Consider the following 17,630-nt stretch of genomic DNA (forward strand, 5'->3'; position numbering starts at 1 on the left):
GCCGAACGAGTGAGGAGGCAGAATAGCAATTACCCTGACTTATTGGACTCACGCCTGACATTTCAGTGTCTGTAACTGAGATTACAAAAAGACAAGGAGCTTTGTGTGTATGTGTGTGTGTGTGTATGTGTGTGTGTGTGTGTGTGTGTGTGTGTGTGTGTGTGTGTGTGTGTGTGTGTGTGTGTGTGTGCGTGCGTGTGTGTGTGAGTGTGCGTATGTTTGTGTGTGTCTATGTCTGCGAGCGTGTGTGTGGCGTTAGATGTGAAAATGACTGTATGACAAAGAGAGCTAAAAGATGAAGACAAAACCTCAAAGCACAACATGTTTTTTTTTGTTTTTTTTTGCATCCGAACGAAATAAATGTATCAAGAGGCAAGAGTCTTTTTAGTTGGCGTGTCTTGAAGAACTTTGGAGAGGGCAAGAGCGAATTATACCGTCCTGCACATGCCAACCAAGCTGATCACCATCACCCCAGATAACAAACCAGGAATTCCTCATTCACTGTCACAACTTGTGTATTCTGCCTAAACGCTGTTGAGTAATTCGGTGAGTGAACACAGCTTGTGTTCCCCAGCATTTATGAGTGCGTAGTAGCCTAAAACAACTGGGTATGAGATGTCAACTTTTCAGATACGATGTTTATGATAAAATATGTGAAAGTATTATAAAGGTCATCAGTGAGCTTGAATATTCATGCTACAGTAGAAATCGTCATTGGTTTCTGTTATGAAATAATCAGCTGAGTTTATGACACATATTTCGTCACTCGTAATTTTTTGATATACCAGTTCATCTTTTTAAGGCCTTATCATACCTGGCATTGAGCTCGCATGGTCTGTGTGTCTGCGCAAAAACATCCGGGCTATTTGACAAAGATATTGTTGATGCAGACTTGCTCTTCTTTTCCACAGCGTTTATGCACGTAGGCCTAATATTCGGAATTAGACAGATGTGAGCGCGCTAGAAAGACTATTTTTACCCAGATCAGGGAATTCAGGCGTGATGCTCATTGTACCAGCTCTCAGATGATCGCTGAGCCTCTCTGCGTGTGGAGGTGCTTGCAGAGGTAGGCTAATTCTTAGGTGATGGCACATGATGCGTCTCATCCGCACAAATCCTTTACAGTGCAAATGAAACACACATTAGGGCCTGGGATTAGCTGTCTGCCACTCGGTTCGCTAATATTATAACATAATCAAGTTGTAACGTGGCATGGCATCTCTAATATTGCACAATTTGGAGTTGCAATGGCGAGGAAGTTGCATGTGAAGTATATTTTTTAAGAAAGCGCGAGTTCATAAATTACTGTCAGATACAAATGCGCAGATATGTGTTACTGTCTATAAAGGTGTATTCATCGTTGTTTCCATCTAAACGTTTGTGTCTATTGCCTATAATTATTAATATACAGCACAGATGTTTAACTGACTGCACCTGGTGCGCCGGCCACTGTCACCACGTTAATCTACCAAAAGCCAGAACTCGCTGACTCAGTGGGCCTAATGTGCAACGTAAAAAAAACGACACCTATACCAGCAGATGCAGGATGCGCCTAATCCCACGCTGAATGTATTAAATAAAATGAGTTGGCTGAGAATTTATTAATTGGATGATATGACGTTATGTGTTAATGTTCTGGTGAACGCTCTGGTGACAACAACAACAGCAAAACTTTCGTTAATGACACAGTAAACGTACACGTCTTTGGTTCAGTTATATTTCTTGCAGTCGGTCTGGTTAAACTAATTGAATAGCTTCTAACGCAATAGAATAGTTTCACTGGGACTAACCAAAAGCTTAGATGAAGGGGGGGAATGGAGAGAAAGACCAACGACTAAGAGAATAGGTTCACATTTTCCTTTAGATCACAATGCGCAGATGTGCCTGTGAAAGAGGCAGGTTCCGGTCCAGTACAGATGGATAAAAGAAAGGTTTCTCAACTTCCTCTGAACTGGAGGGGGTGGCACAGGACAAACACCAAAGTTTGAAGGAGCAGTTCTGCTTCTACATACAACAGTGAAGACTAGCCCTGCTGCTCGAACTCTGACTTGAGATATTTTGATTATTATAAGGCGTTATGAAGGTAATTGAGTTTACAAGTAAAGTAAAAACGTCATGAAAACAGCGGGTGCAACCCTGTGGTCAACAGAGACCAGCTGTGAAATGAAAACTGCGCACTGTGGGGTCAAAGGTGAGGTGGCCCACTGAACTCGCGCGCTATGCTGACACCTTAGGGCTCAGAGACCTATATATACCCAGCCAATATTTGAGAGTAAGGACAGGCAATGCCACACACGAAGAGGGCCAGACTATAATAACCCTGGTGTAAGATCCGACCTCGTTTAGGCTATGTGGATTTTATATAAAGGATTTTAGGATAATGATTTGAGAATCAAGCTCACCCTTTCTAGAAATTCAGGGGTAAGAATCGAAAAGGCTTAAGACGACTTGTGTCTTCCGTGCCATAAGTAGTTAATGGTGAAAAGGAAAACGTTGTGGCCTGTTAAGTGTGGGCTAGACAGATTTATAAAATAATAAAACAAAGCACAAGAAAGAGAGAAAATAGAAAAGTCAAACGCCATTCTTATATTAAACATGCGTTTCACTGAGCTATATACTCACACAAACGTAACTAAATACCGCAACAAGTGTACGAGCTCAATGAGGTGGGTAAAGACTTTAGGGGCAAGTGCTTGTCTGCACCTGTCACACGCTCTGCACTTGTCGCGCGACTCATAAACAATCACAAGCTCTCTGGACAGGTGCCGGTGGTATTCAGGGCACGCGAAATTCAGTGAGGTGATGGGGAGAGCACAGGATAACATGCATTCTTGGATGGTTCATGGGGCGATACGAAGCATGCATTCTCCTGCTTGGTGGCGTGGCAGGTATGATATCGCCTATAAGCTCTCTATTGTGATCCCAGTGCGCTTTAGTGAATAAAGCCTTTCAGAGAGCGCCTGCTGGCTATGTGTTTAGATAGGCTATATTGTCGCCGACTGATTTTTTTTTATTTGTATTATGGACCGCTGTTCATTCAATTGCCCCCTCCCTTCCCACATGCATTCTATTTGTTCTGTATGACCAAGAACGTAAACCCATTAACCTCACTGACGGATATAGCCACCACGTGGCGTTCATTCTTAACTGTCAAAAGTAAGACGTCCCGACAAGGCCCGTGATAGACTTGGGGACTTTAAGGTAGTTATGTGCGCCATATGGAAACTGAGGCACAAAAAATCAACTACAGTCAGACTTTCTTCTCACCCGTCTCTCCCAGAAAACAAGACAGAACGTTCAGACTCCCCTGTAGATTCATTTTTGTTGGTCATTTTGTTTGATTGTGGAGCTGCTGACCCCCATACTTCTGACCATGGTCCAATTTAAGTTTCTAATATCTATTTTAAAACCTTAGATATAAAGGTATATTCATATTTTACAGGAATTAACATTTAAAGTTACATCAATGGTCATAAAGTAACTTACATTCAACTGATCTCAAAATGCTTCGCACCATAATTAAGTAGACCTCGTGACAAGGTTCCCACATAATTATAACTAGTTAATTAGGAATTAGGTTATTTACCTACCCGTGTTTATAAGAGTTCTCCTATAAGAGAAACCTTCTTATATACCTTAAGAAGCTGAGTCCACACTTCTGTAATCGATTACTGTCATTCACATAGGTTTGAGCATGCGTGAGATGAGTATGATGGGCATAACTCAGATTGAAGCGCAGTTAAAAAGAACATTAACAAGAAATACTAGGCAAGTCCACATTTAAAAAGTTCCCAAATAAGGACGGCTAGACGTTACTCCTAGATTTGTATTCGCAAGGGATAGAAAATGAACGGCTAATGAATTTATACCGATGTTTTTTTTTTCTTTTAATTTAATGAAGCATGAAATGTAATCCAACACATATCTTGGTTTTACATCGCAGTCAGTGCATAAGACCAGATAATAACACAATATTTTTAGACTCTAAAAATAACTCTTGTTTTAACTTAAAACTGTGTTAAGATATAGGAAAGAGTAGTTCAGAACCTTACGAAAGTATCTCTTACAGAAGGTGTAGGCTACTTTATAAGGACCTTCTTGGAAACACCTCGAAACGTTAAGGTAGAGTTTAAAGTAGGCTATAACTTACGAATGACGTAGCCTTAAAAGTTTTAAGAAGGCTCTTAACTAAAGAAAACTTTGATTTGTCATAATAGTATTTTGTTCAATGTACTTAGGCTACATCAAATTGATTCAGTACTATAGATGTGGAATGGTATTCATGTTGTACAATCTAATTTTACACGTTTAATTATCTGAAGCTATTAAATGTCAAACGTTCATACGCCCAATGGTGATTTAACATCGCCATTTAGAAATGGCATCAGGTCTAGGATAGGCTGCAGGTACTGTAGTACAGTTATAGGGCACAGGTACTCTATATAAACTCCAGTGACGTATCCCCATTAAATTCAAATGCGGGTGATTTTAAATGTTTTAAACAAATAGGTAAAATAATGGCAATATGACAATATGCACAAGTCAAACTTCAATGAAATAAATTATCTGGACGGACATATGCAGTTTATTTTCTACAGCCCATTGGACGCAAAAAAGAAACTTAAATCCATAGGGTTTACACAAGACAAATATTTTTTGGGGGTTTTAATTAAACTTTACTAAGTTATTGTAAATTACAAGAATACAGTGTGTGAGATAGAATTACCATATTTCGGTTCAACGAATTCAAAGCAAACCTGGAGCCTGACCTGGAACCTAAACTGTTATGAATTTAATTGTTCAGTCTGGATTTTGTACAGTATAGAAAATTAGCTACTAACCCACAGTGAAAACAACAGGCATAAACAGCCAGAAAAGAATTTAGATGTGTATAATAGTATAATATATGTATAATATATAGTGTATATTACAGGCTCTGGTACATATATAGTCTATAGTTGGTGTTTTGAAACCAGTAGGACGAAATCCTTATAGAACACATCACAATTGGCCCTTGCTGTATAAAATAGACATGGCACAAACACGATGCACGAACACTTACCAGTAGCTTACCAGAATGTTTTCTCTCATGAGACTGACAGTTGTGCTCATAGCAAATTAATTGAAGTTCTTAATGCGGCAGGCTAATGCTCCCCAGCAGCACACAGACTGTTGTAAGACAATATTTCAAAATGGCCAAAAATGCGCCATGTTGAATTTTAAGAGGTCTGCACGAAAAATTAAACATGATATCCTTGGTAGGAGAGTAGTGAACTGCAAAGCAAGATGTCTTGAATCACATTTCTGTGATACCTAATATTTCACATTAAGCATTTTAAAAATGTTAATAATGTTACATTGAAACATTGCAACACCAAATGTATTACTCTTTTAGAAAATTGGACATGCAAGATATTTCTTTCATTCTTTGTGTGTGTGTGTGTGTGTGTGTGTGTGTGTGTGATGGGGGTGGGTGGTTGTAAGGAAGTTTAGGTAGTCACTGATTAGTTATATATAGGTATTAGGTATGCTGGTGTTAGATTACTTATTTACTGAAATAGTTTGAAAAATGTTTGGACAAGTTGATGAAAAAAATTGTTAATTTCGAACTATTCATTTCTAACAGAGAGAGGAATTTAAGTGGCCTGCCGTCAAGCGTTTTCAAATCCAATTAACATTATTCAGATGAAACTGAGTTGGGCCTGATAATACAAATGGGGTGTTTTAGTGTTTGTTTTGATCTACCCTGCTGTTTTCGTCATTGTTTCCAGCGAAAGTCAAGGAAAACCTATAAGACAGATAAACGGCTAAAGCTTTGACTGTCAATGAAGCCATTTTCCTAAGAATGGGTGTCTTAGGACAGGGGGCAGCATTCAATTAGTGCGATCTCATCCAAAGGAGGTTAATTGCGTTTGCGGGATACAGCTGTCTTGAGGTGCGGGCAGTGACAGGGATATGCTCTTTGAAAAGAGACTTATCTACGGCAGGGCGATCAGACGTTTGTTGGAGGAATTAAAAGTCATCAACTTTCTCCTCCCAACATTTTTCAAAGTGTCCACTCTGCTAAGACGAGGACCCCGACAGTTAATTCGCTTTGTCCTGGCGATTCTAAGACTTGAAACAATGAATTGGGGTAAGAAATTAGAGCCAACTTGGAAGAATTAGGAGACTTAGCTTCAAGTATTGTATGTAGCGATTGGTCATCATTTGTAAACTAACCAAAAGTTACCATCGTTATTTTTGTTACTGGTTTTATACCATTCACTTGTATGAAAAGTAAAACATGACTCAGTCTGAGGCTAAGTCTGCTGTTATCAGGAGCACAGTCCTTGTAAATGGACTTTCTCCATGTTTTCACAATTGGGCCGAATATTTTATGGAGTTTGTGTGTGTGTGTGTGTGTGTGTGTGTGAGAGAGAGCGAGAGAGAGAGAGAGAGAGAGAGAAAGAGAGAGAGAGAGAGAGAGAGAGAGAGAGAGAGAGAGAGAGAGAGAGAGAGTGTGTGAGAGAGAGAGATACTTTACAGATGGCTCAGAGCCGTATGATCAGTGAGCCGCGCACACATCAACGCTTCCATTCACAAATCCAATTCGCGCGTCACCACCCATTGTAGTGGAGCGTCTGAGCCAACGGCTCCGAGTGACTGTGACGTCTGGGGCCCCGCAAGGACCCCTTTCTGTGAGTTAAAGGAGAAACTGGAGTTCTGATAGACAACCACAAACGTTCTGAATCCAATACGGGAATATTGTGTGCATGCATGTTGTAGTTTTTTCCCTTAGACATATATTCACGTCAGTTACTATTTGAAGTTGTTTCTAACTTTAAAGAACACCTGCATTTGGCAGGCCCATATATGTAGACTATGAATCTGATACCCTAATCAGCATAGCAAACCTCTCAGACCCTCATCAGCTGGCCACTTTCACGACAGGACATCTGTCAATCATCTACACATGCAAGTTTTACACATATATGACTTAGCCTCGTGTGTTATGAAGGCCTGATGCGAGTAAACTGGCGTATGCACACCGGTGTTTTCCTGATGAAACCATGTCTATTCCTTGATAATCGACTTTTGTTTGAAAGTGCATTTGACAGGTGTACGGTTAAAGCCTCCATTGCCTTGAGGGGAATCGATATTTTCACTTCCCCCGAAGGTGCAGAGAATATAAAAACTAAATATTAATTTGGCAAAACCAAGTTCAGATTTTTAATTATCCTTTTTCATAATTTCCTCACGTAGGCAATGGCCTGGCCCATATTTCGAGCTGACTTGGGTATGAAATGTATTGTAATGAGATGTAGGCTTACAGGGCAATGGGTAACCATGGTTAAGCGTTTCAACTGCACAGAGACAGTCCTTATTATATCAGGTTTTATTAGATATATGTTTTAATTGATTTACAGGAAAATGCGCTGGCTATAGGATTTCATGTAATCAGCAACAATCAACTTTTATATTTCATAGCATATAGGTCTCAAAGAGTATTAGGCATATATGTTAAATACGTTTTTGATCCCAAATGGCATTTTCCTTTTTATGATTAAAGCCTGGTTAGACTACTATATGAGCTGGTGAACCTGCGGAAAATGTAATATCAATCAGATTGTACAACGTTGTCATGGCTTATTTATTGCAACCTAAATATTTTTTCACCAAACAATGCCGCTTTGTTTTTCACCACTGTTCATTAAAAAAGCATCAATTTGGCTCTTTTGTGACATGGCGCTCCTTAGATGTGAAACACATGGAATTCGCCGGAACTGAATGACTTTAAGGGGAATGACCTATCTAATTTCCAACCGGAACAGTATAGTGCTGCTGTCAAGGGTTCGATGTTTTGTCTGTGGGCATTACGACCATCGGAAAAGAGAAAGGTCTCCAATCTTCTCAAGACTGCAAAGGTTCAGGGTGAGAAAAACAAGGTAGCAGCCTTCTCAGGTGTGTCCTCGTGTTTGTTCGAGAACGACTTTCGCCTGTCGACTGTTAAACACACGTAAGCACTACATAGCAAAATAAACAACACCAAGAAAGCGGTGATGATGTCACATCCAGTCAAAATAAAAAAAAACATCAACCTATGAGTCCTGCCCTGCTGAATAACACGTTTTGCACGCTCTGTAGGATATACTTCAGTTGGCTTTTGAAGGAAAAGAATAAGCATGGAACCAGCTTCTAGGCGATGGGGGATACATTTATAGTCAATGTTACATGGCTGTGATCGTCAGCTCTAACTGCGATGCCACATGGAACACACTATGCACGCCATATTTTGACCTTGAGCGCCTAGTGGGCATTAACATTCTGCGCAAATCCATGCAACAACGCGCTATTTCTACACTCTATCCCGATTAGTTTACTGCACTGTGTCTATTAATTAGGGCCTGTGCAACATTTGTACAGGTACATCAGACCAGGCGACACCGTCGGATGCCAAAATTCCTCAGGAATATAGGGTACCTTAGCAAATAGGCTACTTGACTCTATTAGAACGCGTGGGAGGTTATAGGCCTATATGATGACGGCAATGTGTGTTATGTTGGTCATCTATGTTGAACAGATTAAAGTGCTTCGTGATAAAGAAAGCTCGACGCCCCTCATCGTTACTAGTAATTATGGCTGTAGCGTGCTCTAAAAACCTACCGGAACCCAGTCAATGGATGGCAGTGATGGCAGTGACCTCTAAAAAAGGGTCTACTTATTGAGAATTACAATGACTAATGCGTTCGAATTTCACCACTGTATGTATGCTATTGGGGTACACATAGCCGATATTAACCTTAACTAGATTTACAAAAATTAATAGAGTGAGAAATTGGTTGTTTTTCAAGGCCCATTAGGACCCAAAGGGGTTGTAGGCAACAACGTCTGCATTAAGTTGCGGTCGGATTGGACCGTGCCAGCAGCACCACAGCCTGGCGTAGCCTATCATTCTGTTTCCCGTTTTTGCCCCTCATACTTAAGTAACGAGCAAACGGAGCCCACTCGAGAGAGAGAGAGAGAGCATGTAAAATCTTCCTCAACATGGCCGTCACCAGTGATAATATTAATAAATAAATAAAAAGCATTATGCTCAATCTAGCCTTATCAAGAACATGGCAATTATCGTTACTGTTAAACACGCTCCTATCTTGATTGTGGGAATGTTTTAGTGTCGACTGAATGGGATAGGCGGAGCGGGGTTAGAGGGCAGGCACCGACTCGCGGCCTCTCTGGGCGAGCTATTGTTTTTTATTGCATTTAGCCTCTGAGTGGATCCATCTTTCCCTTGTGAGCGAAAAATAAATAGTGGTGTGGAAACGGCACGTCTAATTATGTCTTCTAAGCCCTAAACCGTCACCCCATTTTGGAGTTTGCAGCACTTCACGAACTACTAGACCACCAGGGTCTCATGGTTAGTATCAGGATGTGTCCAGCGTTAATGATTGTTATTGAATGATAGTTATAAAAACAACAACCAACACAGTATTTAATATCTAATTTCTCCTTTTAAAAGGAAAACGTGCAGCAGTTTATTGATTGTGCTTACAAACTTAAGCTGAACGGATCAGGTACACCAACCAATAGAGAAGAGCCCAACAAAATCGACAATAAAATGACATAATTACATGCTTCCAGAAGTTTATATTTGATTTAATGTGTCCCATTGGTTTACTGTATGAGCCCTTTATTTTCCATCAAATGTAAAACGCTTTGGGTTGATGAACAATATTCTGCAAAAGGATGCTGGAAGGCTGCAATAATATTAATTGGGGTCTGTTTAGTTCCTTGGAATAGACTGATAATTGGAAAACCCTGAAGTGTCACTTCACCAAACCCCTTCAGCGACAGAATCCACCCAAGTGCGCCTAAGCCCTCATCTTGGGGCACTTATGACCAAACGGAGAGCCAATGAAAGAAGTAGTATATGGAATAAAAATGCAACAAAACACCGGTAAATAAAATGAAAACAGTCCTTTAAACGAACGTCTTGTCTACCTCAGACCACTGGTTGGTCCTTCAGTCATTTAGTATTTCCAATGGGAGTACAAATAATGTTCTCAAAAATAATAGACCTGAAATAATTCGAGAGTAAAAAACGAAAGACACCACAGCGACAGTGTAACCACACGCATACGAATTGTATGTATCGCCGTACTGCCTTGTACATGACTAAATGTCCCCTATTGTGGGCTACCGATGGCCAAAGAAACATCCAAAAACACTCCACTGACTTATAAAGGCAATATTTTGTGACCTTCCCGATGTTTGGTTTAGATACGTAAAGAAGACAGAACCGGTTTTTTTTCTTCAATCAGTCTTCACTCACACTTACGCGCGCCCTCAGAGTCCATCCGTAATCCACGGTAGCCCTACACACAGCGGTCGAGACAGAAACGGTACCGTCAAGTCATTTGGTCAATGACCGTGTTGGAATGAAAATGGCAAAGTAGTTCACAGAATAAGTTTCTGGAAAGTTTCGTCTTTGGCGCGACTCTACATCATGTGCACTGCGAGCACAACAGTTTGTTTGCATCACCGATTTCTTTTAAAGAGGCACAGGCCTTTTTCATTCCAACTGCGGTAAGTATCATATTCAAGATCACCCATGCAAGGATCCCATTTCAGATTTGTGGCTACTCTGTGCAGAGCTCAGTTTGCAGGCGAGAGAAGGTCTGTGTGTGTGTGTGTGTGTGTGTGTGTGTGTGTGTGTGTGTGTGTGTGTGTAATTGTGTGAGTGTGTGTGTGTGTGTGTGTGTATGTGTGCGCGCGTGAGTGTGTGTGTGTGTTTGAGTGTGCACTCTTTGACTGTATGTGAATTTGCAAAAGGGAACAGTAGCGGTGTGGTTATTTATTTCCCAAAATTGGGATAGGCTACAACCCTTATGTCGGTGCCATTCCAAAGTAATTCCAATGACTACCTTTCAGATGGACAGTAGTTGTTTCCTCGCCACCTACTCATAGGCTACAGACTACTGGTCCACAGTTTTTGAACACTGCAACATGGTTGATTGGTAGCATATGATAAAACGAGGCATCTGAATTAATTATAAATATAAAAAAGGAGAAATCGCGGTGTTATGTTCCACCCTCTCTGGGCGTACACCGACTTGCAAGAACGCAAAATGCGGGCATTACACTACACCGATTAGAGAGCCACAGCGATGAATTGTTAGGTATTGTACATTTACCATTGACATACAAAAGTATTTACACAACAGTATTTAAAATAGAAATGGTATGCAATGCATGTATATGGCTAAGGCTCAAACTTAATTTATATTCTTGAATAGAATGAGAAGAGCCACGAAAGTGATTTATTAACGCTTAAAGATATAGGTTTCCACATCGCTATCAAATTAAATATGCAAGATGCGTTTTGCGCTACTTTTTGCATTTAATGCGTTGATTGCGCACTATTGCTTTAAAAATGCGAGGATGCGCGTTGTCTCTTACTCGCAATTCACTGTCATGTGGTCAAACCTCTCCAATTCAATTGGTGGAAGGCACGTGTCTAGGATACGGAGTGCGACGTCACTGGGGGCTCGTATTAAAAATAAGAACAAAAATCCGGAGTGAAAGTATTTCGGGAGCAGTTAGAGAAGCTCTTTTATATCGCATCGGCGCTGCTATTGGAGCCCTAGTAGTGAACTGACGCAGAGATCGGATCATACCAAACGGGCTCCACGTCTGGCAAGAAGTGTTTCCCACCTGCCACTGTAAGTAATGGACAACGAACTAGGGGACAAAGGAGCAAAACTATGATTTTCCTTTGTGTTTACGACATGAAAGGGCTATTTTGGCTCCCCAATACCCACTGATACTTAACCATAATTTGTTAACAATACCTAAATAAATTGCAAAGTGATCCGAAGCTCTCCTGAAGTGGATTGTGAGTGACTGTGTCCGGGAGAGCGATAAAAGGGTTAAGGGCAGAGAGTGGAAAGTGTATCAGTATGGAAGAGAATGAGCAGAGTAACAGAGATGCGGAGCGCCAAGGGTCGGCTGACGAGTCGAACAGAGCTATCCTTCCACTGCTGCAAGCACCGGGAAACCTGCAACTCCCCCACCGAATTACCAACTTCTTTATCGACAACATCTTACGTCCTGACTTTGGACGGCGAAAAGAGGAAAACATTACTCGCGACGAAAGCAACCTCACAAGTAGAGAGAACCACAGCCCGACGACTCCAGGCGTGGGGCAGGTGGGGAGTACCGTGCCAGCAGAGGGAACCTCCACGCCTCATCCGGGCGTAGGGGGGAAGAAGGCAGAGATAGCGACCGAGGAGCCGCTGAAGTCCCGTGGGGAGAGCGGAGACCAGTGCCTGAGCTCAGACTCGGATAGTTCCCATGCCAGCACGACCGCCCCTTCCAAAGCGCCTATGCTTTGGCCGGCTTGGGTGTACTGTACCCGTTACTCGGATAGGCCCTCGTCAGGTAAGCCTAATTTTTCTTTATAGTGTAACTCCCGGCCATTCGCAGAGTTGCGGTTGTCTGGGAATGGGTCATTTTGCAGACATAAGGATTCGCTGGAAAACAATTTGCCTGCACGCGCGCGTGTGTGTGTGTGTGTGTGTGAATAGTTCAGATAAATGTATGTTGCTAGGGAAGGTTATGTGCAGGAAATTAAGAAGTTGCTCAAGACATGGCTTAAACGAATTAGGAAAAAGAGAATAAATAAAATCGTCGAAAGCAGGGAGGTTTTTATTAATTTAAACCTCAAGCTGTCAGCAATACCAAGGTGGTTTATGTGGTCTGCTCGACTTGACTTGAGTCAAACATTCCCAAAAAATGTTTGTGAAGTTAGAGACGCTGTTAAAGCACACATACTTAACAATCTGCTTTTGTACTTCATATGCAACATTAGATTCCCAAACGAATACATTTTGGATGTAGGCCTGTTTTAAGTACCTGTAATGTGAATTACTCACTTTGCCTACTGGAAACGAGCATTCAGTAATCTCAAAGAGCAATAAAAGGGGGACAAGACTGTGAATATAATACTGAAAATACATAGGTGTAGAATAATGAGTCGAAATCTATCTTGGTCCAATTTCAATGCCATCCGAATGAATCCCCTTGCCTTTGTTGATATTTCATTAGCATATTCCCCACAATGGAGTAGCCTAGGCCTTGCACGGAGCGTTTTACCGAAAGTAAACGATTCTCGGAACGTACAAGCTACTTCAAACTATGTTCTTTTACAGTAGAAAGACTTACATTTTGTATATTGTATATTTCAACACTTTTAACGAGTCAAAAAGAACAAAGTGTACTCATGCATAATGCAAAATGGATTCCTCGATTTAATCCCAGTCTATGTTTATGACACGTCTTTTGATTTTTGAATTTGTTTTGAAGGATCCGTCGTTTTAAAAGTTTGTCATCAAATGAAAAGGACGTCCTGAGAAAACGTTGCTCAACTGTTTGTCTCTTCTATACTCGTGTGTCGCCAGAGTGCTTCCTACGATGTGGGCTGTAGCCCTCTGTGCTTGAGGTGTTTTGACTATTGCCTTAACTATTCGCCACAAACATGTTCCTCTATTGTTACCTAGATGTTAAACGAGCAAAAAGGCTGATTTCGTCATCTATAGAGTGTAGCACCTCTGAAGTCTTTAAAGGGCGGCTAGCAGAAAGCGTTGCACGATACTCATCATAGTCTTGTATACAAGTGCTTCAGTTCTGAACTTGGGTAGCGCGGTAAGCTGCCTGCAACCAGTGCAGACTCCTCAAAATCATAATTTGTTTACATCTTCTTTTTATTGAAGCGCTATTGTTTGGCGAACAGTGCAGTGGCTTGTTGTAGGATTAGGAAGGGCGTGTCGCAATGTCTTCTGGGCGAAGTTTACAATGCCAACCATACTCAAACAAGCGTTTTAGGACACGTAAGTATATCGACAGTGCTTGTGCATTAACTGTCGTAGTCTCAGTAAGCATAGCCATCGCCCACCTAAAATACCTAACTTGCATTCCGTCAGCTTGATTCCGTGTCAGATCGGAAGTCTCCACCACTATCTGTTGAACCACATCGCTGAAAAAGCGGGTCAAATTATCGACTTATGAAGCTATGGTGAATCGACACATATTCCAAATAATTGACTGACTGACTGGCTGATTGACTGGATGAATGAATGGGTGGATGAGTAGGCTCAGATCTCTGTGTAAACAAGTATATTTCACTCAGTTGCCCCCAGCCCCCAATTAGAGTTAAAACTAACCAGCTAACCAACTAAACGCAGTCACACGCACATGCACGTATGCACAAACACACACACACACACACACACACACATACACACACAAACCAGGGTATAACTTCAAACATCTAATGCATTCACTTTCATTTATTGCAGGTCCTCGATCTCGTAAACCAAAGAAGAAAACCCCTAGCAAAGAGGACAAGCGACCACGCACGGCCTTCACAGCGGAGCAGCTCCAGAGACTAAAGACCGAGTTCCAAACCAACCGGTACCTGACCGAACAGCGGAGGCAGGGCCTGGCTGAAGAACTCGGCCTCAATGAGTCTCAGATCAAAATCTGGTTCCAGAACAAACGGGCCAAAATCAAGAAATCCACTGGCGCTAAGAATTCTCTGGCCTTACATCTCATGGCGCAGGGACTGTACAATCACTCCACCACTTCAAAGGATGACAAATCAGACAGAGACAGCGACTAAGACAGAAAAATATATCCATATGATTACAATGCAATAATTTCTAAAAAAGAAAAAAGAAATAAAGAAAAAATAAGGGCCAATGTATAAATATACCAGCATTAACGGAATCTAAGAAGATTATTATCAGCTACATATCTGTTATTACATACATATAAGCGTGATTTATTACATAAATGTACAAAAGTTAAATATATATATCATATAACATGGCATTTTCTTTCTGAGTAACTGGGCCTACATGCTTCGTGAGAGAGGAACCGTGTCTCTAGACGTTTTGTATCGTTAACATATATTGTCAGGTACATCCAGTGCATTCGACTGATAAGCTTACTCGACCATTACATGTCAGAAACATGAAAAACATTTCGCTTAAGTCCAAAGAATCCTTTTTCTGCTGCATCCAGGCAACTGTGAATATGAATAAATAGCTAAGAAGATATTTTGTTTCAGCTCTGTTGGTTTTTATTAGATTTTGAGTTAGATAAAAACGGACTTGGCAGGAGTCTCGAGAGGTTACTAGCCTATACTGCGACTACGTGTTCCCCAAATGTAACAGAATGCATATTTAAAGATATACATATATATTTTAGATACTCAGATTTGCCTGGCCATCTTTGGCAACTTTATTAACAAACGTGTATACAATCAAACAAGTTATCTATTGATGTAACAACATAGCCCTACGGTTGAGAAACCAAGCAACAAAGTCTGATGACACTCTAACACTTACCTACGAAGTGCTAGAATCTATTAATTATAAATGGGTACATTATGTCAAATAATCATAGAAAATGCAGTTTCGTGGCCTCCTGATATATAAATAGTTTTATGAAAGAGCAATATAACAATAACGTTTTGTAGCAAAATATCTTTTAATCAATGAAAGCTGCCTATGTAAGTGTAGCATACTGACAATGATGTAGAAATGAAAGCGAACTCATGGCGACAGAAAAGGACGTCGTCCAACTTTATACATACCTATAAAATAAATAAATATATACACATCAATATATAAACACACAAACACAGTTATAATCATTAACAATGAAGCAAGCCAATTGTTTACTGTAAAACTATTGTTGGAATATTGTTTTATCGTTGTTGAAAAACTTCATATTTGTTATGTATTTATATAGATTATATTGGAGAAGAAGAGGAAAAAAAGAGAGACCGGTGTTGCTTTTTTAAGAGTAGATTTCAGAGGTGTTTACATGGCTTATTTATCTTGCAATAACTTCTTTATGTGAATGAAGCAGTTTCGGGGCCTTTGCATGAAAGCTGCGATGTTATATTATGGCAGATTCAAATGTTTATTGACTATGATCTTTGTCGATAGGGGTATGATCGAGTTATAAGTTGCAGATTGTATCCATGCCAAAATTGTGGACTTTTTGCTGTCTGAATCATTTTGCTGTATATCTATAAAAGTGTGTGTGAATTTAAAATCCACCAAACTTACCACACTTTGCCTTACAAGTTCCAGTACGAACTTTTTGTGACACTGAACTGTGCCGAATCAGAAAAACAGTATTTCAATGCATATGAGTTTATCTAAGAACATGGCCTTTATTTGAACTGCTGGTAAGACCTAATGAATTTATCCTACTCATCAGCGAAGATCTATCTATATATGACTATGTTTAAAATGAATTGATGACACAATTTGAGTTGTATAATACAATGCTATTTTTATTTTGTGTTTAAATATGATTTGTTATATATGTAAATAGTTTGTATCATGTATGTATTAATTGTGTAATTAACTGCCTCCTGAACTTGAGGAAAAATAAATCTGAAATATAGCCTACTACTCCTTCACGCTTAACATGTGTTCTCGCTTTCATAAACGCCGCGTGGTCGGTGAATCATGGGTTGTTATAAAAATTATTTTTGAGAGAAGGCAAGGCATCTATTTAAAGCTGTGATTGAGCAGAGCTAGTGCGGCTGTTATCAAATGAGAATTGAGCCCCCCGGATATGACGTCACGATTTGGCAAACAAAGCTTCGCCAAGTCAGAGATGAGTCATGGGGTGATGGGATGCTATCCTCTCACAGTGGCTGTGTAAAGAAAGTACAGCTTGGTTATCTGAAATACGCAGTGGTTTTTTTTAACGATGTGGGTAGAGTTAGTTAAAAGCGTTAGTTCTGTGATGTGGGCTATTTTGGACTCCATGGCTTCAGTGGAGCTTCTTGAGGTAACCTGGTCCTGCAGGACAGGTGCCGCAAAACCAAGTGTGCGTGTCAGCCATCATCACTGAGCTTTGCGACATTAAAAGTCGTAACAACAGAATTACTTGAGCAACGCGAGGGGAATTTTATTTGTCCTACTTGTATGAATCAACTTAGTCTGTATTTTAACATCTGGGACTTACTGGAGATATTGTTATAACCTATTCCTATTGCACAAGTACTGTACCGTTAACGCTTATGCCTACTGCACTTGTGTTCACTAAATGTCCTCTCTGACCAGTTTCAGTAGCCTATGTCTCATTGTCTTTCGATACAGCACAAAATACTGCAACTCGGTATAGGCCTACATTTTTCGTATAATGCACCATGGAACATTTGACTGAAAGTTGGCTATCATGAGTATAGGCCTTTTTGGATTTCCAGCCATAAACCACCAGACAGATAATACTCTTACGAAACTCTTAATATCGGCTGGCTAATAATGCTGGCTGAAGACATTGTACACCAGAAGAATGATTAAGTTGGTAGAGAGCGAGTAGCTAGCTTATAGCCAACGAAATAAACAATATATTGTCTAAGAAAGGACATAGGACATAGCCGTACTCCGTAGCCATACGCATTTTTAGATTTAAAACTAATCCTTGGGTTCCTCATTAATGTCTAGTTAATGACCCGTGGCACATTTTCAAAGACAAAGACAAAAATAGAATTCGAATACAGTCCATGGGTGAACAGTTTTGCACACAGGAGAGTAGCCTAAATAATTAGCTATATTCATTTTCAG

The 17,630-nt window shown here is 40.4% G+C and overlaps 1 protein-coding gene across 1 annotated transcript; it reads left to right on the forward strand.

Moving 5' to 3' along the window:
• The first annotated feature begins 11,514 nt into the window (after positions 1-11,514).
• Positions 11,515-16,481, forward strand: en2a (engrailed homeobox 2a). Its single transcript, XM_012815131.2, has 2 exons — positions 11,515-12,417; positions 14,334-16,481. Exons 1-2 carry the CDS (start codon positions 11,937-11,939, stop codon positions 14,654-14,656), a joined length of 804 nt encoding a protein of 267 aa, XP_012670585.1. The 5' UTR covers positions 11,515-11,936; the 3' UTR covers positions 14,657-16,481.
• Positions 16,482-17,630: the final 1,149 nt, after the last annotated feature.

This window comes from Clupea harengus, chromosome 17 (assembly GCF_900700415.2).
Source record: "Clupea harengus chromosome 17, Ch_v2.0.2, whole genome shotgun sequence".
Classification (NCBI taxonomy): domain Eukaryota; kingdom Metazoa; phylum Chordata; class Actinopteri; order Clupeiformes; family Clupeidae; genus Clupea; species Clupea harengus.